The 26258-nt window shown below is 39.2% G+C and overlaps 1 protein-coding gene across 1 annotated transcript in view; it reads left to right on the plus strand.

The window, feature by feature from the left end:
• Nucleotides 1–9075: 9075 nt before the first annotated feature.
• triqk (triple QxxK/R motif containing) overlaps nucleotides 9076–26258 on the plus strand; it is a 24917-nt gene continuing 7734 nt past the window's right edge. Inside the window, exons 1-3 of the mRNA XM_005917413.2 lie at nucleotides 9076–9232; nucleotides 14681–14755; nucleotides 24624–24709. Coding sequence (XP_005917475.1) covers nucleotides 14695–14755; nucleotides 24624–24709 — 147 coding nt within the window. The 5' untranslated portion in view covers nucleotides 9076–9232; nucleotides 14681–14694. The remainder of the gene's footprint in view (nucleotides 9233–14680; nucleotides 14756–24623; nucleotides 24710–26258) is intronic.

Genomic DNA, 26258 nt, shown 5'->3' on the forward strand with positions numbered 1-26258 from the left:
TATCGTCTTCATCAATGTTTTGCCCCATCCTTCTGCCCAACACCAGTCATCAAGCTTTGGCACTTTTGCTATTTTAAATTTCTACCAATGTTGTCACTGTTAGCGGCCTCACAGGCAACATTTGCCATCACATTTCTAAGAAGCTCTGATATCTGCAACCAGACAAAGACTTCCAATTATGCTCATTCCCACTCAATGATGGTATAGATTCAAGGCTGCTGTAATAGAGGCTTTGCATGCAAACAATTAGGGTCTAGTATAATTAAACTGTCTTTTATCTATCACAGTCATTACATGTAACACATCTGAAGACAGAATGTGGACATTAGGCAAGTCACATTAAAATGTAATTGACTGGTAAATAAAGTAAACAAATAAACTAGCTGCACAGCTGTGCAGCTCTAGTCATAGAAAAAGCAAGAAAAAGGCTGTTGCCATGGTCTTGACTCCAGACTGTGCAGCATTCAGTTTTGATGCTTGTTTTGAAGTCGGTGGTTTGCCATTTAAGCATGTTTCTTCTGAGATTTCTAGTTATTAAAGCAATGATTGGTACTTCGCCTGACTTAAATATTTTCAGTCTGCCAGTAAGATGAGTGTTTGAGCCCATTGGTTAATTTAACCCTGCGCATCGCCTCGACCTGGCTTCATCCCCTGCCGCTGTAACTCGCGGTGACGTCGATGTGTAAAGTATAGAGGCTGCCAGAGGAAACTGTCAACAGTGACTTTTGACAGCCTGCGTGATGGAGGCGTCCAACAGAGCCGTGGTCTTGTTAATGACTACACCACACAATGGGCCTGATTTAAATGCACCAATCAACCCTTATCTAAATATCAAACCTGATTATTAAGTAGCTCCGTATCAGTAACACTGATTGAAGACATTTTATTATTATTTTTTTCCAGTAGCTTTGGCTTAAGGAGACACTGTGTTTCAAAATGTCAACTTTTTTCATTGCCTTCTTGGTTGGAAGTTTGGTTCATTGCCATTGTTGGATATTAAATGTAAATGGTTTATTTTTGTGGTTGTGAATGAGCTCCAGCGGAGACGGCTCTTTTATAATTGTTAAAATATTTACTTTGACAAATTAGGAGAAATGTGGGAACTTGAATAAAAATAAACAATTTAGATGTACTGAAAAAAGTTACCAAAAAGCTGGAATATGGTCACTTTATCAGCTAGAATATTTTATGCTTCTCCAGTATTGTGCAAAGTTTTTGAGCCACCTCTTAAGTGTATATATTTTGACCTATACTGTGACCTATGAGTTACTTGAGTATATAAAAAGGTTTAAAGGACCAGTGAAACTAAGCAAAAAAACATATTTAAATGAGATCTTTAGGCACTTTGTGGCTAGCAGCCTGTCACAAAACATGTTATTTGCTCGCCTTATTTTAGCTGAACCTAAGAAAACGTCAAAGATATCACATTTAACTTTGTCCGTGGGTTATGACACAAAAATAAAAAATATGTATTTTGATCCATCATGCAAAACCATCTGCAAATTGTTTGATTAGCAACAGCGTAATTTTTCAGCTTGACCATGAACTCTGGACACACTGTCAGTGCAGTAAAAGTATCAGGCAAGTATCAGTCATCAGTCATGGATTTGCCTCCCCAGAGCCTGGACCTCAACATTATTGAAGAAATGTGGGATCATATTGACAGAAAACAGAACAAAAGACAACATCTAAAGAAGTTGTCTGGAGAACTCCTGAAGATTACTCTTTCCTAGGAGAGTTCAGGGTGTGTTGAAGAATAAAGGTGGTCATACCAAATATTGACTTTCAAGCTCATTTGAATTATGAAATTTAAATTATATGTTGTACTTCAATTTATGGTTGCATATTTTACTATGTTGCAGCACCTATTTCCCATTTTCCTAGAAAACTATAAAGATGTAAAGGGCAGCTCAAGACTTATGAACAGAAATGTATATATTGAAAAATTTATGACGTTAAACTTAACCCCAACCTGTTGTTCTCCAGGACGCTATCACTATTTTGACCAAACACACCACATGTCAATGAATTCTTTCAAACGACATCAACTAGAGAACACTTACATTAAAATGACTGACTTACCACTGGATGCCTTTCTCAGATACAATATTTATTTACCCTTCACCGTGAGATATTGCAGGCTTTGTGCAGCCCATATAAAAGCATTGCTGTCTGTATAATCACCCATTCCTCCTGTGGTTGTGCTTTGCTCCATCATACAACACTGGCCCCAGCAAAACTGATCTGACATCTCCAAATTGCATGGCGATGAAACCATATCACACTGTTCAGATTTCAATTCTACTCCTTGGGGAAATATTGTTTCAAGCCATTACTCTTCATCAAGGCGACGTCATAGCCACTCTATGGCGCTATTGTCCTCCATGGCCTGTGTTTTCAGCTGTGCCCCTGAGACAATGGCATACGTGATGTACAAGCCGCTGAACTCCTGTCATGTAGTCACAAAGGACCACAGTGCAATGATCAAAATCCTTAAACGGTGCTTGCATAGAAATTTCATTATTATTTTTGAGAGTGAGATGCATCAAACACAAATCGCTTGATGAGGCGATCATATGCTGAAATGGTGCAGCTTACAAAGTATTTATTAAATAGCAGAGTGTTATGAATCACTCGGATACTGTGATCTTCCCCACTGTCTTTGTTAAATATGCTCAGTTGCAGTGCGACTGGCACGGCACCAATGATCCATGCCTGTTCCACATTCATCTTTGCTGCTCACTCTGTGTACAGAACGCTGCAAATTACAGCCCTGGTGGATTCACGCTGCTCTAATCCTCAGCAAAACTGCGAGGGGTTATGAGGGGAACCCTGCCAGTTACCTTGGGGGGCGAATGATGTCTCTGACCTACCCCTACTAACCCCAGTGGCCGTACTGCAATGGGAAAAGATCTATCTCTCCTTATTATTACTCGCACCCCCCACCAGTGGCACAGAAGATGAATCATACCTGTCAATCCTTATCCCTGGTGCAGGGAGGCCATGTTTGTTTATATTGATCGGCAGCATATGTGGCACAGCTGTTGCTGGAGGAGGCTGATGCTGGCAGAGGTTTGTTCACGCTTTCCCTTGGCAACAGTACAGTTGGCAGGCAAGAGAGCAAACAGTGCGCACTCGACTAATCAATACAAACAATGAAGCAGCAAATCAAGAATGATGTTGGAGCAGACAGATCTGAGGGAGCGAATATAGCTTTTAATTATTTGAGGCTCAGAGATTATTTTGTGTTGGGATCTGTTAAGATTTATTTTCCTAATGCGTAATGCCTTCATGTTATTATTGCCATTAAAGATAGGCCCTGGGGGCCAGTTCAAAAAGTTCACTGTGCTGTTCTCAGCTGAATCCTACTGATACACAACTACTACTAAAATTATGTCATACAGTTTGTTGATAATACAAGCTCAACACCAACACACCGGTAAGTTACTGCAGGTCAAGCTGCAATCCTGGCAACTATGATGTCAGTGAGGGTGTAGGGCACTAATTTTTGAAGCACACAGGCTCCACCCCCGCAATTCTTTAGCCCAAGCTAACTTTGCAAAAAAAAAAATGCAAAAACAAAAAGAAGTGAAAAGCTATTTTGAGCTCCAAGACTCCACCTGTCCTATAACTGTTCTCTCCTGCTTTGTTTGTATACTTATGTAATTGTTGAGCATCTGTCTATGCGTGTCATTGTACATATGCCTTCATTGTAAATGGTAGATTGACTGGTTCCTATATAGAGCCTTTCTTCTCCATTTTGAGGACTCAAAGCAGTGCGAGTACAAGCGCATCTGTGCCAACAGGAATGTACCCTGTCTTCTTTTTCATGAAATAGCACAATCCACTATTTTGCTAAAAGTGTCCGCCCAGTTCACATGCTCTGAGATCAACCTTGTCCCTCTCTGCATGTAGGATTTTAACAATGCATGCATTTCAACATTAGGTGTATTTGGATAGATGTTGCACATTACAAGTTGGACCTGGTTTATGTTTATGAGCTTCCATTCTGAAGAAACACTCCAGAATATATATAATATGACTATTGTGATGTTACTGAAGACATTTAAGCTTTATCATAATGGGATTTTATCCCTGTGCAGATTTGTCTATATACTGTATAATATTAAACATGCAAGAAATAGTGGTGCACAAAATGTGGTTAATTGTCAGTGTGTGGGACAGTTAGAATCATATGAATGTGTGAAATTGTAAGTGCAAGTGTAGGCAAATTACTCAAGGTGCAGCATCTGGCAATGATTAGTGACCATTAATTGGTGTTAACTGGTGCTACTAGTGTTTATAGAGTTGAAGGATAATTAGCTGGAGGTCAACTCACGGCTGAAATTAACATGTCAAAACTCTGCAGCTGTCTTACGACAACTAGGCAAGGTAGTATTAGAGTCTACCACATTTTATTGAGAGGGCAGTGTAGGATTATGAGGATGGATGAGTAAGTGTTTTTCTTTTCCTTTTTTTGCAGTTATTTTCTTAAGCGAATCATTTACTCCGTGTTTCCAGATGTGTGTGTTTTTGGACCGAATTGTTAAAAAAAAAAAAAAGACGAAAGAAAAAACCAGAGTATTTATGCATCTTCGCTGGTGGTGGACCCAAAGTGACAAAAATTATGTACCTCAAGAATAGCTCTCAGTAGGACCTTGACTTGACTTGCCAGAGTAAACAGTGAAAAGAAACAAGCCGAGTCAGCCAGTCTGCAGTGTGACCACTGGGAGACCTCGCAGAGATCCAACTGCAGCACCTGTACAAACACCAGAGCTAAAACTCAGTGCAGGCAGTTACCACACACACACAAGCATTGTATATTACACAACGCTCTCCAATCTGCATTTGTTGTGAATATTTGATGCCTCATCTATACCCTAAAGAGCATTTGTTTACCATAACATTCACTACGTCACATGTGTCGCCCTTGGCAACCACTTGAATTGAAAACAAAAAAATTCAAATTGTTGAATTCATGAATAAAGCTAATTGTTAACATCAATGTCAAAGTGAGTTACTGAAATCCAGATATTACACTGATACATAGAAACCATGGAGAAACCACCAAAGAGCACCTGCCAGACCAACCATCAGATCCATGCAGAACCACCTTCCCTCTTTCTAAGCTGAAGAAGAAACTCCTTTCATGAAAAAGGAGGTCCCATTTTTGCTTTGTATAATGAAAAGCTCATATCCCTTCTACTAATGAGCAATCTAAATTTCCCAACTATCTCGCTTTGCATGGTACATAGTGGATTTAGCCTGCTGTTTGATTCATTTATTTGTTAAGAAATTTTTAAACAATGGCCTATGATGAACTTGCAGCCCCTCCATGTTTCATTCAGCCTCTGGCCCAGTGACAGGATAGGGTCAGGTTCAGGAAGAAAATGAACTGGTAATTGGATTAACATTGACTTTAGCTTGTACTAAAACATCTGATAACTGGAAGGAGAGCGTTCTTAGCATATATAGTTAGCGTAACTTGTTCTGTACCTTATCCAGTTCCTTATGGAAATCTTACTGATGATCCATGAGGTTAATTTGGCAAAGATATTTTGCTGAATGCATGCCCTTCCTGGTTGCAAAAGGACAACAAGGGCTTGTAGAGCAATGTGGCTGGGTTATCTAGTTAGCATAGCTATGAGCTACACGTCATAAATGTTAATTTTATATTGATTGTTACTGACACAGTTTACAATGAGAATTCATTTGCATGCATGTGTGCCCAGTCGCGACATACCCAGACCCTCCTCACACAAGTGGATAACTCCCAGTCATCAGACTCCGATACCGGATAATGACTGGAGCAAAACGGAGCTAAATCCACCTCACGATAACTTATCTTTCTAGGTCTGTTCGTTTGTTTTTCTTATACCAGACCTTGCATTTCATAAACCCAAAATTCATTTTGCTCTGTATCGGTGCTGATACAGTTTTCCCGTCAATGAGAGGGAACTCTGTGGCTGAGAGATAGAGAGGGGAGAGAATTCACCGCACACTGCAGACATTGCGGGAAAACTGAGATAAGAATATTAAACAGGGGAAAGAATTTTGTCTTCTCCGAACCAATAACGTGACTGAAGATGGAAATGAAAGGCGAACACTAAACGTCAATCTATAAGAATTCATGTGACATATTTTAGAGGGCACCGTGTGTTTCTGAATATTTCTGGATTGAATTATTAAAACACTGTTTTGTGGAAATCTCTTTCAGTTCAATTTTGCATCCTCTTGAGTTAATCTGATAAAACAAAACCCTGAGCATTACATTGGTCTCATGTTGCAGTGAAAATATGACCAAATTCTGACAGCACGACTGTAGCTGCTGCCACCACCCACATCTATAAACTAAGAAAGCTCATTACAGCATTAAATGTTGCCAAATGCATTTTTTAAACATCTGAGAGACACTGATAAATAACAGGAATTGTTGGTGTGTCTGCAGATTCACAAGGAATTAATTTCTTAATCTCACATGCCTCAGAATTGATAGTGTACATTCTGAAAGAGATTGTGGCTAATATTCAAAGAATCTGCTTCACACGGTGTGACATTTTTATCATTATACAGTGTGTAGGGGTCCTAAGCCCTTTTTGATAAGAGGTCTAATATCTCCAATTAACAGCATTTTACAGGTGGATTATTTTCCATGTCAATACGAATGCCTTTTTGTTGACTGCTAACCATTAAATTTGCTTTAAAACATTTAAAGTAAGACCTTAAAATATAGACAGACCACTCTACTGTTTACGACTGACAGTCAGAAATTAATCAGTCCCCCTGATGATGACTGCAAATTGCCTAAGATTATGTTGACACGTCTTCATTGCTGCATGTAAAAGAGGCGATGGCAGCAGATCTGCCATTTAGCCTGCCAGTAGCCCCAGGGGATTCTTCTTCTCTTGCATTCTTTTTAATGTCTGGCAATTAAAGGCCGTATAACTGCCGGAGAGGAGGAGAGATGAAGAGGGAGGAATCGAGGGTGGGGTGTAAAAGAGTGAGGTTCAAAGAGAGACAGGCAGCAAGAGGCAAAAAAGAGAAACGAGAAACAGAGGCAGGCGCACATAAATAGATCTAAGTGCAAACAAACAAACTACAAAGCAGATGATCATATTAGGAAAACGGCCGAGGCTTAACTCTATTTCATGCCGCCTCTGCAGCGCGGTCACTTTGCAGACATTTGTACAGCTGAAACTCAATTTCATTTAACAAGTCTTCAATCACTGGTGAAATATTTCACCTCTCTGTAACAGATCCTGAGGGAAATCCTCTCATCTCCTTTCAAGAGTTATCCATACATTTCCGTGTACAGGCCACACGCTGAAGCTGTTCATCAGGCAAATCCATCCTACCTAGTTTTCCTTCTCAGCAGCAGTAGATGCTAATGCTTTCCATATCTATCAGAGTGACAGGCACAGCACGTTGGTTTGTTTCACTCAACGGGAGAAATTAATCACACACATTTAGAATAACAAGAGAACATTTGAGCTCTGCATTAACTGCACTCATGCTGCTTTTGATGGCCATATTAAGACAATAGTTTCAGGCTTCTTATTGAGGCTATTTGTTAACAGGTCTAACATTTTTGGCAAATATGCGTGACTTTATGTATTTACAGCATATGGTCTGAAATCAAAGTACTTGCCTTAGATAGTTCACATAACTTCAGTTTTATTTTTAGAAAAGCATTTTCCATGAACATACATGGAAAATATCCTGTTTCCTCAGCAATATTTCTCCTCATAAAAAGAAAATACCATTACTGACAAATGCCACTCAAACGATTGTTTCTCAATCAAGGGGCAGTGTTTAAGTGCTCCCTATGAATGGCAGCTTCATGTGAAGTAAAGCGTAATACAGACACATTATAGACAGATTACATCTATTAGTTACTGCTGTGCTGCATGCAAATGGCATGCCCATGGGAGAGCAGAAAATCATTTTAAACTTCAATAAGTTACAAGCGGTGGCAAGTCTACCCATAATCTGCACTAAGCCCCAGGCAGCAATGAGGCTGAATGCAATTAGGGGGAAATAAAACTCTACACAGTAAACAAGGAAAAACTGTTAAAAACAAAGACTGATAAAAGAGAAATGAACATGGTGGAGTAAGATTGCCTCATCTTTGATGAGGTTGGCTGTTGCTTCCTTTAATTGTGACAGAACAGAGCTATTGTTTTCCACAATGATCACAATGGCATTGGTAATATTCTGCAAGAGTAACTTAAGGACAACAAATTAAATGAACATGACTATTTAATTAACACAGCACATGTCTTTGTTACTTTAAATAACATTTAACTGTTTGGGAGAACCAAGGGTGAACACATCCTTGCATGTGATGTGCAGACAGGTCTGTGTGATCATCTTATTTTGCAGTGATGGAAGATTCTGAACCCTGGCTCCCATTTCTCAGTGTACGTCCTATCAAAACTGATTAGAGCATTATCAGTGACCTTTTTGGTTTTAAAGTCAAAGAAACAATATTGTGAAGTTGTCCGCATTTCTTGTATGTAATAATCTGAGTATTTTACACTCAGTGGCTCCATAGTGTAGTGGTTTACACACTTGTCTAACAGGCAAAAGCTCCCTAGTTCTGTCCCAGAAGGAGAGATAAATCTCTTTGGGAGTATCATAAAAATCTGCTCCTTCTTCATTTAATGTAAAACATTTAAAAAATCGTTATATTTGTACATTATTACTCATGTTTTAATTAGCAAATAGTTCTCGTAGTTTTTGCTACCTGATATTATTGACAGTTTAGTCCATAATGATGTAGCACTGGTATAAAGTCATATGCCTGATGGGCTATTTTTGTGTTTTGTGCATAGCAGCAACATCTAAAATTGTTTTTTTCTGAAACACTGAAGAAATAAATACCATTTTGGTGACCCTGGTTAAAAAGTTTTGAGGAGAAAAGGATCCGCTTGGGAGTGTCCGACTATCAACCCGTCACATGCTGCTCCAGTGTTTTTGTCTTAGCGTCCCACCCGGCGCCCCGCTATTGGTCAAAACGAAAGATACTCTTGTTTCATTGGATGAAAAGGCTGCCTGTCATCGACGTTGCCGAGCAAAACAGGAACTGTCCGCGGAAGAAGTGATGTGTTGGCATTTCGGAGAAATTTAGATCAAAGTCCAATAAATAAAATTGGTGAAATCGGTCGTCCTGCGGGTTCACGTAAAGCAGCCGTGCATATCGTAAACTTCTTCTCGTCGACGCGTTCACAGTGTAAGTATCGCCGTCAGTGCAATGAATGAACATTGCTTCTTGCACGTCTCTACTTACTGCGGTGTTTTGGAGTCTTTGCACACACATTAAAGGGCTTTCAGAAACATTAAATGGGTGTTCTGTTAATAGTCAAGACTTACTGGTGATTTTGACGTTGTTGAGAAATCGAAGGATATAATAAATGTCAACAAGCATCAAGCATTGTTGCGCAAGCATATCATAAATCTGCCTTTTTACATTTGACCTTATTTTTGTTTACGCTGTTGATGTCAGTGAGGGGAGAATAAACTGAAGAAACAAGCTGACCTATCAGTTCCAGCAAACATAAAGACATTCAGACTAAATAATCATGGTTTTGCTTTGTCTGAATGGATACTGGTGGTAAAGACTTTCAACGATTTCTTTCCAAACACATACAGCTTAGAAAATAGCTGCTGATCTGTGAAAATATTTAACTTTGAAGTGCTGAATTTTATCAACATTTATTTATTTGTTTTTGTGAGGCACTGGGGCCCTATTTAGCATGACCTTTTGCTAACACTACTTGTGCATTCACGTGCATTTAGAATTGTCACATTTTCCAGATTGGGAAGTTGTTCTTCTGACTTTGCTTCGTTCATGTGCTTGGGAGTCAGACTGTGGCACCAGCATGAATGGTACAAAGAAAAGATGTTATTTTGAAGTTTACCGAGAATACATAATTTTTCAGACTAATCTGGGTCACCTGGAGCAACTAGAGCTTAATATGCAATGCTATACTCAGGTATGCCTTGCTAGTATGAGGTTTTTCTTTTGCCTTCAGAGTTGCCTAAATCATCTGAAGCATAGATTCAACAAGTTACTGAAAACATTCCTCAGAGGTTTTGTCATCTTCCTGTTCCACCACATTGCAAAGGCACTTTTTGGAATTGAGATAATTGGAGCACAGTGAAGTCATTATCATATTCAAGGAACCAGTTTGTGATGATGTGAGCTTTGTGACATGGTGTGTTATTCTGCTGGAAGCAGCCATCAGAAGACTGGTGCACTGTAGTCATAAAGGAACGGACAGCAGCAACAACTTAGGAAAGTTTGTGGTGTTTAATTGAGGCTCAGCTGGTATTAAGGCACCCAAAGTGTGCCAAGAAAATATCCTCCACATCATTTCACCACCACTATCAAAGCCTGAGCAAATTGTAGCCTCACTTTCTTAGTTGACACCTAGGGGCACCTAGTGTGGTCCTCTGCGGACGATCTGATATCCTCGTGTTGGTGTTGTTGCAATGTTGAACCTGGAACAACATTTATTATGATGATGTGGGAACAACACCGACACAAGGATATCAGATCATCTGTCTTCTGCTGCTGTTGCCCTTCTGGAGACGCTCTTCTGCATCTATTGCTTGCAATAAGTAGCTATTTGAATTACGTTGCCTTCCTATCAGCTCACTGGAGTCTAGCCATTCTCCTGTCACCAGAGAGCTGGATATTTCCTTTTTCAGACCTCTATCTGTAAACCCTAAAGAAATCCTTTTTCTTCACATTTGCTGTACGTTTGCACTTGGAAACAATTTCTCCAGATTGACATCACCATATAATTACTCAATGAATCCTACAGCACATTGACATTAATGATTTTCTGGCTCTTTCACAAATTCCTTCACCTGCTAAAGCTGATGGTTGTGAATTATCTTAAATGCTAAATTTACAGACAGGCTGGTATACTTATTTAAACATTATGAGGGCAATGTGAGCAAGATAAAGACAAATCTTTTGTACAGATATTTAATACAACCGTTTGTTTCTTTTGGTTCAGTTCATATGTACTCATTTGTAAGCATTTTCTTGAATGACACTCGTCTAACCTGTGCACGGCAAGTAAAACCTTGACTTGTAGTTTTTACTCTACTGGGGTTGAAGACTGTGTCTTTAAGGGAAATGGCTGTTGTAAAATGCTTTAGTTTTAAAAAATAAAGCAATTTTTAAAAATCCAGATTTACTTCAGGTTTCTAGTAAAGTGAGATTACAGTTAACACTGTTAATGACAGGAATGTATTATTCGCCTTGTCATCTATGACTATACGGTGAAAAAATGGACAGGGATGTATTATAGTATCAACTCCAACAATGCACCTGTCACTAGCAGCAGCATGCTGCTTTGCTATGTTGCAAAATATACTCAAATGTATCTGTTCAAACGTTGGTGACTCCAATTTAGGTATATTATTGTGATGCTAATGAATAATACTGCATAGCAGTAGCTCTGAGAGCCTCCAACTGTTAACATTTTATTTTCATTTGGACAGGTTCCTCTCCTCCTTTTGTCTTTCTCTGACTTGCTTTTATTTGCCGACTCTGGTTTCCAGCTGCTGGAGAACAATAGCTGTGCATACATCCTTGGTCTATGCTGCCACTAAGAGTGTTTGAAATGTAGCTGAAAACAGTGTTTTTAATGTAAGGTAAAATTCTGGTTTCCCAAGGCAGCTGCAGTCTCCCCTGAGAAGGTATCAGTCAGCACAGGCAGCCAGCCACGCTCCTTGAACATGCTAATTCAGTCTCTCTCCTCTATTCCCCAGCTGCAGCTCTAGATTCTCCACCACTCTTGTTCCTCTTGGATACACATAGATACTTTTTCCTATTCACCTAACTCTTCCTCTTATGTGCACACCTGCATACAAATGTTTCTTTTTACCACACTTGAACATTTTCTTTCTTTCTTTCTCTCTTTTTTTTTTTTTTTTAAATTATAATCATTTATTGTTAGAGTAGCAGGATTTGGTAGCTGGTATTATGTGTCTAATGTGGGTAGTTGTAAATCTTTTCACCTCAAATCTTTTGCCCAGAGAACAGGACGGACATTTCTGTATCATCAGCAACCACACGTACGCGTCCCTAGATTCACTCTTACTTTTCCCACTATTTTAAACAAAGGGCTACAATATTGATTGATGCAGTGTGTTGTGAGAGAGTCTGTCTGGAATTTAGAGCAGGAGAAACAAGCGTTTTGGATTGATGCAACAAACAGGCAGTCCTAAGTTTTGTAAAGAAAAGCATTACGTGGGCTTAGATGCTTCATATTCATTTCTCTTATTTAGATTATCTTTTGGCCATAAGGCATTTTTAAAAAATCAACAGTTATAGTAGATCAAAGACATTATAATGGTATTTTTATATAGGATAAAACCCCAGTAACACATCTAATGGCATCTGTAATATTCCAACTTTATATAGCCAATTAAATTAATTAAATTTGATTGTAGTGTAGTTCTTGTCACTTGAATGTATACCATTTAAAGTTATATGCCAGTAATGTACTTTTTGTAATTGACACACATTTGTATTCATTTGATTATTTATTTATTTATTTATTTATTTATTTATTTATTTATTTATTTATTAGTTAGTTATTTGTGTTAAACATCATAAAATCCTTCAAGTATTGTTTTTATTATAGGTACACAGAAAAACAACCTCGCCATCTCCAAATACCATAACCAGTGAATGGTTATGGTTAAAATACTTGATATACTTAAACTAGCTTCTATAATCAACTAAATTGGGTCTAAAATTAATTAATCAAAATCAAGACTCAGTTTTTTTCAGGCCTAAACATTATGGGACAAGCAAACATAATTATAAAGAGAATCCTTTGTGGGGTACCCATGAGGGTCACCTGTCTTGAGAAGCTTTGCGGGGCAAGCCTTTACCCTAGCCACCATTAGTTTCTGCTTCTTTGTGGGTCTTTCTGCCTTTTAGTTTTGTCTTTATTAAGTACCTTAATCTGCTTCACAGACTAAGCCGACAAAATTCAAGTCCGGTAACTTACTCTGCCGTTTAAAGCTCTGACTTCAAACGCATCACAAAAGAAACATTCTCCAGCTGGACTGTAAAATGCTATCCCACCAGGTTTGGAGCATTGCGAAAGGCAAGAAATCTCATATGATCTACTTTGAGTGTTTTCCTTTGCATGTCTGGCCTGTGGATCTCAGATATCATCACTTCTGCCAACGTTTCCTCATCCACAGCCATTTTTCTTTCTGTTTTCACGTTTATCTGAACTTTCTTCCTCCTGAGTTGCACCAGTGGTCTTGAGTTCATTTACATTCATGAATGAGTCCCTTGATTGCAGATGCTGACAATGATACACTTACCTCTATGAGAGTGCTCTTGACTTGGTTAGATGTTGTGAAGTGGTTCTTTTTCCACCAAAGAAAGGAATCTCATATCATCACATCATCATGTCTGGCCCTTTAGTGTTGCTTTGTTGTTGTGTTGATTTGCCTTGTCCTAAAGTTTCTAGTTCCGCTGACACATCTGGTTTTCTGATCAATATTTTTGGACATCATATTGAGACCTACAGCTACAGAATGCCAATTCAACACTTTCATTTGTCATGAAATAACATAACACACCTGACCATGAAACTGCTTATTGATTAGATTTTTTTTCATTTCACTGCAAAATAAAAGGACTGTTAAAAATGGCTGATTATACCTAAATGGTTAATGGGGATTTTTCTTCATTAAAGTTCTTGATTGGCAGCTATTCTTCACTCACATCTTGTTTGCTTTATTTTAGTCCATTGAGGTGATGTACAGAACCAAAAGAGTCGCACGATAGTTCAGGAATTCTCTAGTGATGGGAGTGATATTTAGCCTTTTGTTCAGTACGCCACTTCCTGTATGGACGCCTCTTTACACAAGTGAAACGGAAAATGACTTACTTATTATGACTTGATATGTTTATAGGGATGTCTTTTACTGTGTAATCTGCAAGTGCAATTTACTGACTACAACAGCCAATTGTCTAATCATTATCTGGCATGTTATTGTTACCAGTGCCCCTTGTCCTATTATATTTAAACTTGAAGAAGGTTCATTTATTGAAACACAAGCCAAATAGAAGAGAGAACCATATCAAATCAAACCCTGCAGCACGTTTGTTTTCTTATTCATAAGTCTTCTTCCTTTGACCACGTCTTTGTTACTCCTGCTGTGCAGTGCTTTTATGTTCATATTTATTCTATACCCCAAGTGTAGTCACTCACTTGTACAATTACATCCTAAAGATATTATTTATATTATTCATAGCTCTCTGTCTTTATATCTTACCTCTGAGCTGTCAATGTAATCAAAGAGAAGTCATGGTGTGAAGGAAAATGGTGCTAGGCTAAATGAGATGGGTAGGAAGTGCACATACCGAGAGCGTAACACACATGGTAGGTGGTGAGAATTAATTTAATTACGTGTAGCAGATGTATGTGAAAGATAAACCATCTGCCTGATCAAAATTGACTACTTTGTGCGCTATATGTGATTGTGTATTAACTTGAATCCTTCCTGCAGATTTCATAAATTATCCCGAGCTACAGAAGGAGTGGAGCTGCAGTATAGTTGCAAACAATCGTGAGTAATGTGGAGACTTAACTGTGAAATTGTCTCAATGTTTTTTATTCTCATTTTCTGTCAGGTTGAGGACTGAGGATGGGGAAGAAAGATGCCAGTGCAACCAAATTACCGGTTGATCAATACAGAAAGCAGATTGGTGAGTCATCTGTACTGCTGCTCGGCAACAGCAAATCAATCAAATGTAATTAAATGAAATAACGCACAAGGTGTATTTGGAAAAAATAAAAAATAAAAACTGGTCCATAAAAAGCTTTATGTTCGAAGTTCGTCTCATCTCTTATTTTAAGGTAGTGTTCTCAGGCAGTCATTTTTTGTTTTTTCAACATTCATCTGATTGCGTGCTGTGAATCGGTCCCCTAGTGAGATAGTCAAAGCAGACTTGTATAATAACAAAGAAATTTTAGAGGAACCAATCTTAAACAGCTTAAAGCCCATAAGTTTTAGGCATGAACCCACTGGCATCAACACAACCTGCAACTTTTTCTGCTTCCTGAAAATTAAAATCTAGCCCCTTTGAGAAATGCATTCAACATTCCACTGATCACTGAAAACTATCCATAGTTGTACAAGAAGAGGAACTTGAGTGGTTTTTGAATTTTGTGGACCTGTTCTGAAAACTTTTAGTTATTGCTAGTTGACCTGACATGTTTGAACTGTGTGGAAATCATACACAGTGCAAAACATAGATCTAGCATCTAGGTCTAAAAAGAGAAGCAAATGCAACAGTGCTTTATACATGCGCTACTTCTAATGGGGGCCAAAAAGACTTCTAATCCAATAGAAATCTATTGGAAAACTGCTCTCAGAACTGATCTCATAAACATTTTACAGGTGATTTTATGCAGTTGTGATTGACAAGAGTGCTTTGTAGCCCAATCCACCCCTTGGTCATCACATTTGTTTTTAAAATGCCAAGACTATAGCAGCTAAAAAGCTCAGCCCTAAGCTTCATAATAAGGATTCATTAACCGATGGGTGATGTTATGATCGCTGTATCTATCTTCATACTGTCTATGGTGAAAACTCATCCAACAAACTGTTTTTCTCCATTGTCATAAATTCTCTATAGCAGCGTATATAACATATGACTGATAGTTTCAGCAAAATTCTACCAATAAATTAACTAATAATTAAAACAAGGCTACTGGTAATTATTTTGTGATGCTTTTTTGGTAGTTTGTATTTATCTACTTGTGGTCGAATTCCATTTGAGACATAATCCTCACTGATTGGTTGATTGTGCCAGTGTAGGAATGCACACGTAATTAATGCCGCATTATAAAAAATCAAGCTGACATTCCACATTTAAGAAATCACATATAATAATAATAATAATAATAATAATAATAATAATAATAATAATAATAATAATAATAATAATATGATGTTACTGGGAAGTATTTGGTGGCCGTTCTCACATTTGTCAGTGTAGGATTATGCATCATCTCTTTGCACAGCGTTGGAAGTGTTTCTGGTTTGCACTAGAGTAAAAAGAAAATTCAACCAAATTCACAGCCATTATGCAAACTGTGCAAATAATTCCACTTGGTCATGAAAAAGCAGCGTCTCAGGTGACAGTGAATAGGTTGCTTAAAGACCATCTTGTCAGAAGCTGTTTTGTCAGGTTTATTGGCTTTCTAATCATGTAGTATTTACTTCCCCCTTCATTCCCCTTTCTTCACAAAGGGCCAACTAAGGCAATATGATTGGAATCAATCAAAGGCTCAGCCAACTTTAGCGTGCCAGCTGTGGTTTCTTAAAGATCAGTGCACCTATCATATCTTTTTGTTTTTGTTTTTCTCGTGTAGAGCAAAGCCAAAAGGTCGCCAGTGGCAAAGCTGGATAATTGTGGGCAGCTGACAGACTTGGATACAAAGGGAAGCTCTGTTGGCTTTGCAGGCTTAAAGGTTTTACTTTAAATCCCGGGACTCCCATTTTGTTAACATGAAATGTGACACAGTAGTCTTATAAGACACAAAAGTCATGCAAATGAACTTTTCATGAAAGATCTGGTTTTGGCCTTGATTAATTGACAACTAATGACTGATGATTTGTCCTTTTACAAGGTAGTAGAGTGATGGCACAGTGCAGTTACTAAACTAACATGATGTCTGAGATTTATTTGGATCTCCATGACTGTGGGAATCTAAAAATCTGATGCTACAGTACATTCAAGGAAAGAATATTTAACTTGGTGACTTGAATCCCAGTCCAAGAGATGTGGCAACAACATCTGGCTACACAAATGTGCATGTCCTTTTCTTGCGTTCTTTTGTTTAGTTAGTAGTTCTTCAATAGATACACATTGATAGTACCAGGTTGGACCCCCTTTGTCTTCAGATTTTGGCATAATTGTATTACACAATTACTGCGGATCTGTTACACAGTTGCTGTAGAGCTGCACATCCAAGATGGTATTCTGGGGTCCCCCCCAAACTCAAAGGTACTCTGTTGGCTTGAGATCTGGTGACTACGGAGGCTGTTTGAGTACCATTTTGTTATGTTCTGAGCTTTGTCACATTGAGTGTTATACTGCTGGATGTAGCCACCAGAAGATAGGGGCACTGTGGTCACAAAGGGATAAATGTGGTAACCAACAGTAGGCAGGCTGTGGTGTTTAAATTCTGCCAAATTGGTGCTAAAGTGACCAGAATGAGCCAGAAGTATTCCCACACCATTAAACCACCACCCTCAGCCTAGACCAGTGGTGTCAAACTCAAATACACAGTGGGCCAAAATTCAAAATTGGAACAAAGTCGCGGGCTAACATTAATATTTATTGAAAAAAAAAAAAAACTTCCTCCAGATATGAGAATGAATCTTTTCTTATGGACTCAAACAAGTTTTGCTTAAAAAACTAAATATGGAACAAGCAAAGCTTAATACTAAACAATATATATAAGCTGTTTAATACCAGTAGGTCAGCTCTAATAGTAATTTGGTATGGCTTCGTGGGCCAAATGTATTTAGGCTGCGGGCCAAATTTGGCCCGCGGGCCAGTTTGACACCTATGGCCTAGACTAGAAGCTAGGATAAATCTCTTTTATGTTATTTATACCAAATTTTGATCCTACCATTCAAAGTGACAGCAGACTCATCAGACCAGGCAATGTTTTTACAGTTTTTGTTGTTGTCCAATGTTTGTGAGCCTGTGTGAATAATACCCTCACTTTCCTGTTCTAAGCTGGGAGGATGCTGGATCCCATGCCAGCTGTCTTAAGGCGAGACACAGGTTACACCCTGGACCGATCGTCAGTCTGTCGCAGGGCTAACGCATAGACATAGACAACCATTCGCACTCACATTCATACCCGCATTCACACTTATGGGCAATTTCGAGTTTCCAGTGGACCTATCCCCACTAACTGCATGTCTTTGGACTGTGGGAGGAAGTCAGAGTACATGGAGATGCTATATATTTATTTAAAAAGCTGTAAACTACGGTGACGTTACTGTGACAGTAATGGCATTGTTCTAAACACCTTCATTCCAGCTTAAGTACATGTTATTTCTTTTGCCTGTGGTGATTCACATCCTCACATTTTTCCCAGGTTTTGTATTTTCCGGCGTTAATTTTGTGTTAACAGGACTCGTGGTGATCTCATGAGTTTTAAAGCAAAATGTTTGGTCGGTTCATATTTCCATTTCTAAAGTTATGTCACGTTTATCCTTCTTTCTTTTTGTTATTATTGTTAAAGGAAAAAAAGATGGCACTGTAAGTCCAATTGTGTTTTTTATTTTATTTTATTTTCCTCAGGCATGTGAAAGCTTTTTACACCACCAGCTTATAAAGGAGAGGGATTGCTGTTGTATATGTTTTCATACTGGGACAGAAGAATAGAATTATTTAGCCTGAAGATATCCCTTAACTGTCTGCCATTATGCAAAACCTGATAGGTTCAACAAATGAGAGAGAGACATAACATAACAAGCTCATCTCCCGCCGTCACATCCTCTCCCACGAGTCCATTTTTTCTTTTCCTTTCCCCCATTTAGTGTTTTCTTTCTGAGCACATCTTATCACTTCAGAAATGTGTAACACACTTTGGTCCCATCTCTCCCGCCGCCTTCCTCCAACCCCTCAATTTCTACCATTTTCCTTCTGTTTGAAAAGGACGGCCATCAGGCAATTTCACTGAACCACTGTTTAACAGCAAAGGTGAAAAACAGAGCGTGGGGGGAAAAGATGGAGAAAAATGAAGTCTTCAAATGGAGCATGGGGCTTGTTCTCCTCAGAGCTGGAATGGGCCACACATGGTAATTTGAAATCGTAATAGGTAGCTTATTCATGGCACATCGGCGGTAGTCCAGGCTGGTTGTTGAGCTGTACCATCATCTCTGCTGGAGTGCTTTTGTCATGGCAGATGGCCATCAAATAGCTACTGTTGACACTCTCTTTTTTTTAATAACATTATTAAACCTGTTGTAATTGAATGCCCTTAGGATAGATAAAGCTGTAGCATTCTTACATGTAAGTACAAGTGTTCAGTCACAATGATCCTTAATGCTTGTTGAAAACTAGGGAAAATTGTCCACATAGATAAAGACACCCACAATTTTAAATACAAAATGTCAAGCTGGAAGCCAATAGCTTTACAAGTTACCATTTTACATGCAAATAAAAGATAACACCCATGATATACTGCTTCTTACAGGTGAAATACTTCACTCCTATCTGTAGATAGGACAGCGCAGTAGATCGACAAGGTGTACCAGTTATCTCTCGGCGTTATATCATGGATAATCTCCCTTTATTATTTATTATTTCGCTTCCTTTCTCTTCCAGTAAGCGAAAAAGGGCTCAGTATACCCCAAGAGTCTGGCATCAGTTCTCAGGTTCTACCACTCATCCTGGCAGATGTCAGCGATCCGCACCATGTGGTCACTGACTATATGGCTGCAATGCCAGATAGACGCGGAAGCAAAGCATGAAAACTGTCAAACACGCTGTCGGTGTGTTTCCCGAATTGTCCCAGGGCACTCAGAAACTACTAGACAGGGCTGTCTGTCCAAATTACTCTGCCTGTGTTGGATGCAGTATGTGGGATGGTTAGTCCCCATAAACACAAACAGTCACCCACAGAAATCTTCAGGCATTTTAGTTTATTTATTTTTCCTCTGAACATACACATGTCCCTGTTTGTGGTCATTTTGGCTTAGCAATAGCTGTGTGCTGTAGGCAGTAAATGATTTTTACATATATTGGCTTTAAAGCAACCTGATGTTATATCATCTATCAGTTTAATAATGAATTGGTGGTTACTTCAGAGCTGCCCTTGTTTTGGGTCATATAGCTACATCCATTAAATTCATGCTCACATTCACACCAGTGGCCAGTTTCAGGATTGAAAGTTGGACTGTGAGATGAAGCTGGGATATGCTGAAACCTGAACACTCACACAACACAGGGAGAACATGCAAAATCCTCAGAAAAACACCCAGCCAGTGCATTCAAACCCAGGACCTTCTTATTGTGAAGCAGCAACATTAACCACTGTACCACTGTGCTCAGTTTCCTGTTCTCAGCTGACAAGAGTGACTATTGCAGTCTGCTGCTATAGCCCATCTGCTTCAAGGTTTGGCATGTTGTCCGGTCAGAGATTCTCTTCTGCAAATCCTTGTTTTAGTGAGTGGTAATTTAAATTAATATTGCCCTCCTATCAGCTTAAAGCACTCTTTCCATTCTCCTCTCACCTCTGGCATCTACAGGGCATTTTTACCCAGAGAGCTGCTGCTTAGTGCATATTTTCTCTTTTTTGGACCATTCTTTGTAATCCTTAGGGATGGTTGACTAGGAAAACCCCAGTAGATCAGCAGTTTCTGAAACACTCTGACCCGCCCATCTGGCACTAATGACCATGCCAAAGTCACTTACATCAGCTTTCTTCCCCATTCTGATGCTCAGTTTGAACTTCAGCAGGTTGTTTTGACCATGTCTACATGTCTAAACTTGTTGCCATGCTACTGACTGATGAGTAATTCGTGTTAACAAGCAGGTGAACAGGTGTACCTAGTCGTGCTTGCAATTAAACTGAATATTGCTGCAAGTTTTTCAGTAGTCATCCTCATGCCTGTCTACTAAATGAGTACAGTGGTACTGTAAGTCCATATGTGTGCTCTGAACCATGTTCTTATACTTTAAGTCTATTTTTTCCTTTGCGTTGGCTTTTTTGCTGTGCTCTGTCTGACACAGGCAGAAGTTTGGAGCTGCTGCCGCTTTGCTAATGTGCATCTCGCTCATGGTTTATATGAAGACATGGCATTAGATGAACTGTGGGGTATACTGGGTTCATAATGGAGCTCGTTGCAATGGTATAGTACTTGATTTTTAATACTTTCTGACACTGGAATAAATTTACCAAGATGTGACTGAGAATAGTATATAATTTGTTTTTGTTTTTATATATAGGAGGATGCATGACTTGAATAAAAGAAGTCGAACTATACTAGTTCATGATAGGCTTTCATTTCTCAGTTCCTCAAAAGTAGGAAATAATTTATTCACAAAATGATCCCCATGTTTCTCATTCTATTCCATTTTTAAATGACAAAGAAGGAGGAAAGGGGAAGTTGAACAGAGCTGTACTTAGTTAATCATATGAAAGGCTTAAGGTGGTCTCACCAGTTGTGAACAATTCACTCTTGAACTTGCAACCAGAAATCTAAAAGTAGACATGGTTGTCTAAGGGTTTGTTGCATATAAAAAGGGATGAATTGAATCTACTCACTAGAGGCTTGACGTAAATGAACATCCTGCCGTTGCACACCTGTTACAAATGTGGCTGTGCAGTTTCGATTTGGTTACTACCTTCATTGTGATAGTGGGGAAAAATGGATCTCCTTGCAAAAGAGAAAGTGTCAGCAATCAAATTGCTATTCTAAGCAAAGAGGGGTATTATTAGCATCACATCATGACTGGAGTGAAGGTTTCAAATGGCTCTCAAATGCTTTGCGAAAACTCAGTCAGCCCTATTCCGAACATTACCAGGGAGACTGAAAGAAAAACCATATGATCATGAGGTTCAGGGCATCGAGCTTTGTTAGAAACAGCTGCATTTTCTAAATAAAGAACACGTTATTTCAGTCTGTAGCAGGAAGACGATCTCATCAGAGGATGGGTAGTGTCTCCAAACCGCTTCACAGAAAGGAGGAAACGAGAGCAAACACTTGGCATGGCTTAAGACATCAAAATGTTTGTGTGGACAACTGAAGAATTTAACGATGACTTAGACTTTAAGATTCACAGCAGTAACAGAAAGGTGTGAGACGATAATCAGCCTAGAGAATGTCAGTGCAGCGTGTCAACACAGTGTAATGGCAGATAGCTTGAACTAAACACCTGCACCAAAACAAGTAGCAACCCACTGTTCAGAGGCACGTAACATCCTTTGAGCTACATCCTTGCGATGATGCTCGAAGACCAAGGAGTGCTCAATATCACAGTAAACTATTTGGGGCATTGTCTCCATTTTTGATAACATGTCTTATCTTTATGCAGACTTGTGGAGTCCAGCTTGAGCGCTGTCATTAATGCAAACGGCGATTACTGAATAAGATATTCATGAAATTAAATTTTTTTTATCACAACTAAAAATTTCATCAAAATTGTTAAGCTCATTTTGCCAGCTGTAATACAGGATGTTCGAATTGGATCTGTATTTGTTTTCTAAAATAGAAGCATTTAGGAGGCTCAGGCTGTTGGATTCCATTGTATGCATTAGAAACTTAAAATAAATGGTAAAGTTTCTTATCATCACTCACCACTCTTCTATCTTCATTTTAATGGCCAATTTGTATGACACAAATCACATACCTCCCCTCTCTTTCCCTTGAGTGCACAATCACATGTGACTAATTTTAGCTAATACCCCCTACCTGTCTCATTATGCTAAACAGAATAATGGCTCAAGATAAAAACTAATTTCACAGCCGTCTTCATCAGACTCCATTTATAGGTAACCTGATGACAAACAAGCAAGAAGAATCTGAACTTTGCTTTAAGCGGTGGGGGGAGAAGGCCACTTTCACTTTTCCTCTCTGTCTCTTCGGCGATGACTTCAGTGAAAGGCATGATCAGGGAAGCCATCCCAGCAGGTGCCCTAGGCCGTTTTACAGGGGTTAATGTTCCTCTGAGACGTGTCATTGTTGTTGCTGTACAGGAGAACAGGGATGGCTTTTCAGGGTGGCAGGCTGAGGCAGGGAGGGATGGGAGGATTGCTTGTAGCTCAATGCAGGTAGATAATTGGTGACAGAAAATGTCTCCGGCGCTGGTGAAGCAGTGGAAACGGTGATGACAAATAGGAGTACTCATAAGCCTAGTGCAATATCATCAGGCATGCGCGTGTAGATTGTGCAGGCTCCAAACCCACACAAATAAACCACAAGAGAAAGCTGCTGTGTAGCTACAGGAGGTACACCAGTGTAACACAGCAGCATTAGAATACCATATACACACACTGAGGTAATTCTCTAGCATATACACTACTCTACATATTACCTTGCTTGGTGTAAGTATTCTGATTTGGCCTCAGTTAAGTACTAATTGTTACCAGATGGTTATGTCTTCAACCAATATATACATCTAGCATTGAAATTTAAACCCCGTCCTTGCTCACATCACGCCATTTACAGTGTGAAAATCTTTGCAACGGTTATGTGAATAGTGAGCAACCTGAGGTGCCCTCCAATCAAATTTTCCCCTCTCCACTTTCTGACAAGTGGAGGAGACATTCAGTGCCCCCCGTAATGAATTCCCACTAGCTCGCTGTTTGCTCCTGGCAACACGCTCCCCATTTCTATTAGCCCTCCACAGAGTCAGTGGGAGGTGAACGAAGGGTTCAGGACCAGGAGGAATGGAGAGGGGGGGGGGATAAAAGAGAGCGAGGAGAGATGGGAAGTGAATATCAGATCTTGGAAAAAAGATGCAGGGGGAGCAAGATTATTGAAAAGCAGGTGAAATGCTTAACATAAGGCTAATGGTCATTTCCTCTGTGACTGGGCCGTAAGAGTGACACCTTATTGAGTGGAAATCAGCTCTACACACGCACACACCTACACCTGTTTTCCCACTAGCTTATTTCAGCTTTTCCCTCTCAAACCCTCTCCAAAATACATCTTCCAACTCTCTTCCTATTCGCCATTGTAAACAAGTCTGTACTATGTAACATCCCTGTTTTTCTAATGAAGTACAATCAAGGTTAAATCATGAAAACTTCATAGTTAACTTCAAGCACCACACTCATCTTACCATTAATCAAATCTAGATTTAACCATAAGTTTTGAAGAAAGAATAAAAAAAAAAAGGAAATTGCACAACTTGAACACACACACACACACACACACACACACACACACACACACACACACACACACACACACTGTTCAGCAAGCTGTTGCCTTTCCACCCTATTGTTAGCAAAGTTCCTTTTCCTGCTGTGTGTTGTTTCTAATTAGACCAAGACAACCAGCTGTCACACACACACACACACACACACTTTTTGCCGGGTGGCCAGTTTGCCCACAGGACTCACCCTTGAGAATTTAGCCTACGGGAAGTCAAGTAAGCACAGGTGAACCGTGTGTTTTGTAGACTGCGTGAGGCGTGTATATGTTTATTTGAGAAATTTCAGTAGTGCACAATTTATTTCTCACTTTCTCACCACCCATTTTTGAGCACATGAATATATAGAGAGAAACTCACATTTAACTGTTATATTTCCATTCAGCAACCTCCCTATTCTGTAGAATAAAGACCAGAGTACAACCAGCATTTATGAATTATATAAAAACCATTTGGTCACTACAAATACAAAATGGTGAGTGCAGTCACCTTAAGCCAGATTCCTCACAATGTTCCCAGAGTACTACACTTCTACACAAAAGCTTTCTGGTCTCTTTGGTTGTTTGGCAACAGTAAATGAAACCTGTCACTCAATATCAGTCAATCTTGGTCATTTATTTGTGTACTTCATTTAATTTCTTTTTATCTATTTCATGTGTTTTAGGTAAGCAAGACTACAAAAAGACAAAGTCGGTTTTGAAAGCAACACGGCTGAAAGCTGAAGCGAAGAAGAATTCCTCTGGATTCAGGGTGAGACTTGGTTTCTGTTTAGGACTACTGAAGCCTTTATCTATATGTATTCTACAGTTTGTATATATGTATATCCACACTTAAATGTCTGTCCTGGTACAATTGTGGTTCTGCTTATCTATGTACAAGATTTGCAAGCCAACTTTTCCCATGCTCCTTTTTGTATTTATATTTATATTATTTATTCCAGACTCTTCACACTGTCTTATTGAAAGAAGTTACTCTAGGTCCTCAGGGAATATAATAATCCATAGTAGATCTTCACATAATTATGTGCTGTTCTATTCTTTTAAGATCCCTGCTGCTTTGCTAAAGAAGGTATGCTAGTGTCCTTCATAGATTGTGTGTAAAATAGTGCTTTTCTTTAACAAAAAGAGGAGATATAAAACACAAAGGTGGTCTTATCCTTTCAATGGCAAAGGAGGGGCAACAGGAAGGTGGGTGACAAGAGGAAAATACAGTATGCAGATGAAAGAAGATGAAATGGATAGAGCAGGTAATGCTAAAGTAAAAGGAGGTCAAGAGATTTGGAGCCAATGACGGGCAAGGCTGAGACGTGTAGAGAGGAGGGAACATGGATCTATTGGCCAAAGGATGCTGAAGATTGAACAAGAAGAAAAGAGGAAGACCAAAAAGAACATTTTGGGATATGAGTGGCCCTGCAGAGGGTTGGTGTGACAGAAGAGGATGCTAGCATCAGGGCGAGATGGAGGCAGATGATCTGCTGTGGCGCTCCCTAAAGGGAGCAGCCAAGAGAAGAAGACGATTGAAATCACAGATTCCATGAGAGGAACTTTTATAACTTTATTTTTTTTAGTGAAACTCAATTGAAAGACGTCATTACAGTAACATTCAGTATTAGTCCATGAACACTTATTGTTCTTTGTTACACTGACAAGTTCTGCTTACAGGACATTAAAAGCCAAAATGTTTCACTTCCTGATTAAGCCTCAGTTGCTACGAAGTGGGCAGAGATGAACAAATCACAATGAGGATTAAACACTGGGTGAAATGGTCAGGTTTTAAAATATGCATCTCTTAGACATGCAGGGCCTCATTAAACACGTCTTTAATCCAATTAGATTAGTCCATATCTTGAAATATTGATATTGGTCATGAATAATTCATGTTTTTCATGCCCAAGATGAGTGGAATTTTCAGAGGTTGGATTAAAAATACCTCTGGGACGAGGATATTAAACTGTCTTAGACCTCTTGGCCCCGAGTTCGATTGAAATTCAGCCCAAATGTAATGGATATTTGGTCACGCTTGCTTTCCCATCAAGTCCTTTTAGCGTGATATGAAGTTGAAGAAGTGATTTTTACACAGCTCTCTGATGACAGTAGAAAGCCTCCCTCACTCTCTCTCTCTGAACCTTTGGTTGACAGCAAAGATTTGGCTGGAATTTTTTAGGGCTGGTTTGGATGTTGGGGCATGTTGTCTGCTTCTCTCCTCTTCTCTTCTCTTCTCTTCTCTTCTCTTCTCTTCTCTTCTCTTCTCTTCTCTTCTCTTCTCTTCTCTTCTCTTCTCTTCTCTTCTCTTCTCTTCT

The sequence above is a fragment of the Haplochromis burtoni genome, unplaced genomic scaffold, assembly GCF_018398535.1.
Source record: "Haplochromis burtoni strain Fernald_Lab_line unplaced genomic scaffold, NCSU_Asbu1 Contig_25, whole genome shotgun sequence".
Lineage (NCBI taxonomy): Eukaryota > Metazoa > Chordata > Actinopteri > Cichliformes > Cichlidae > Haplochromis > Haplochromis burtoni.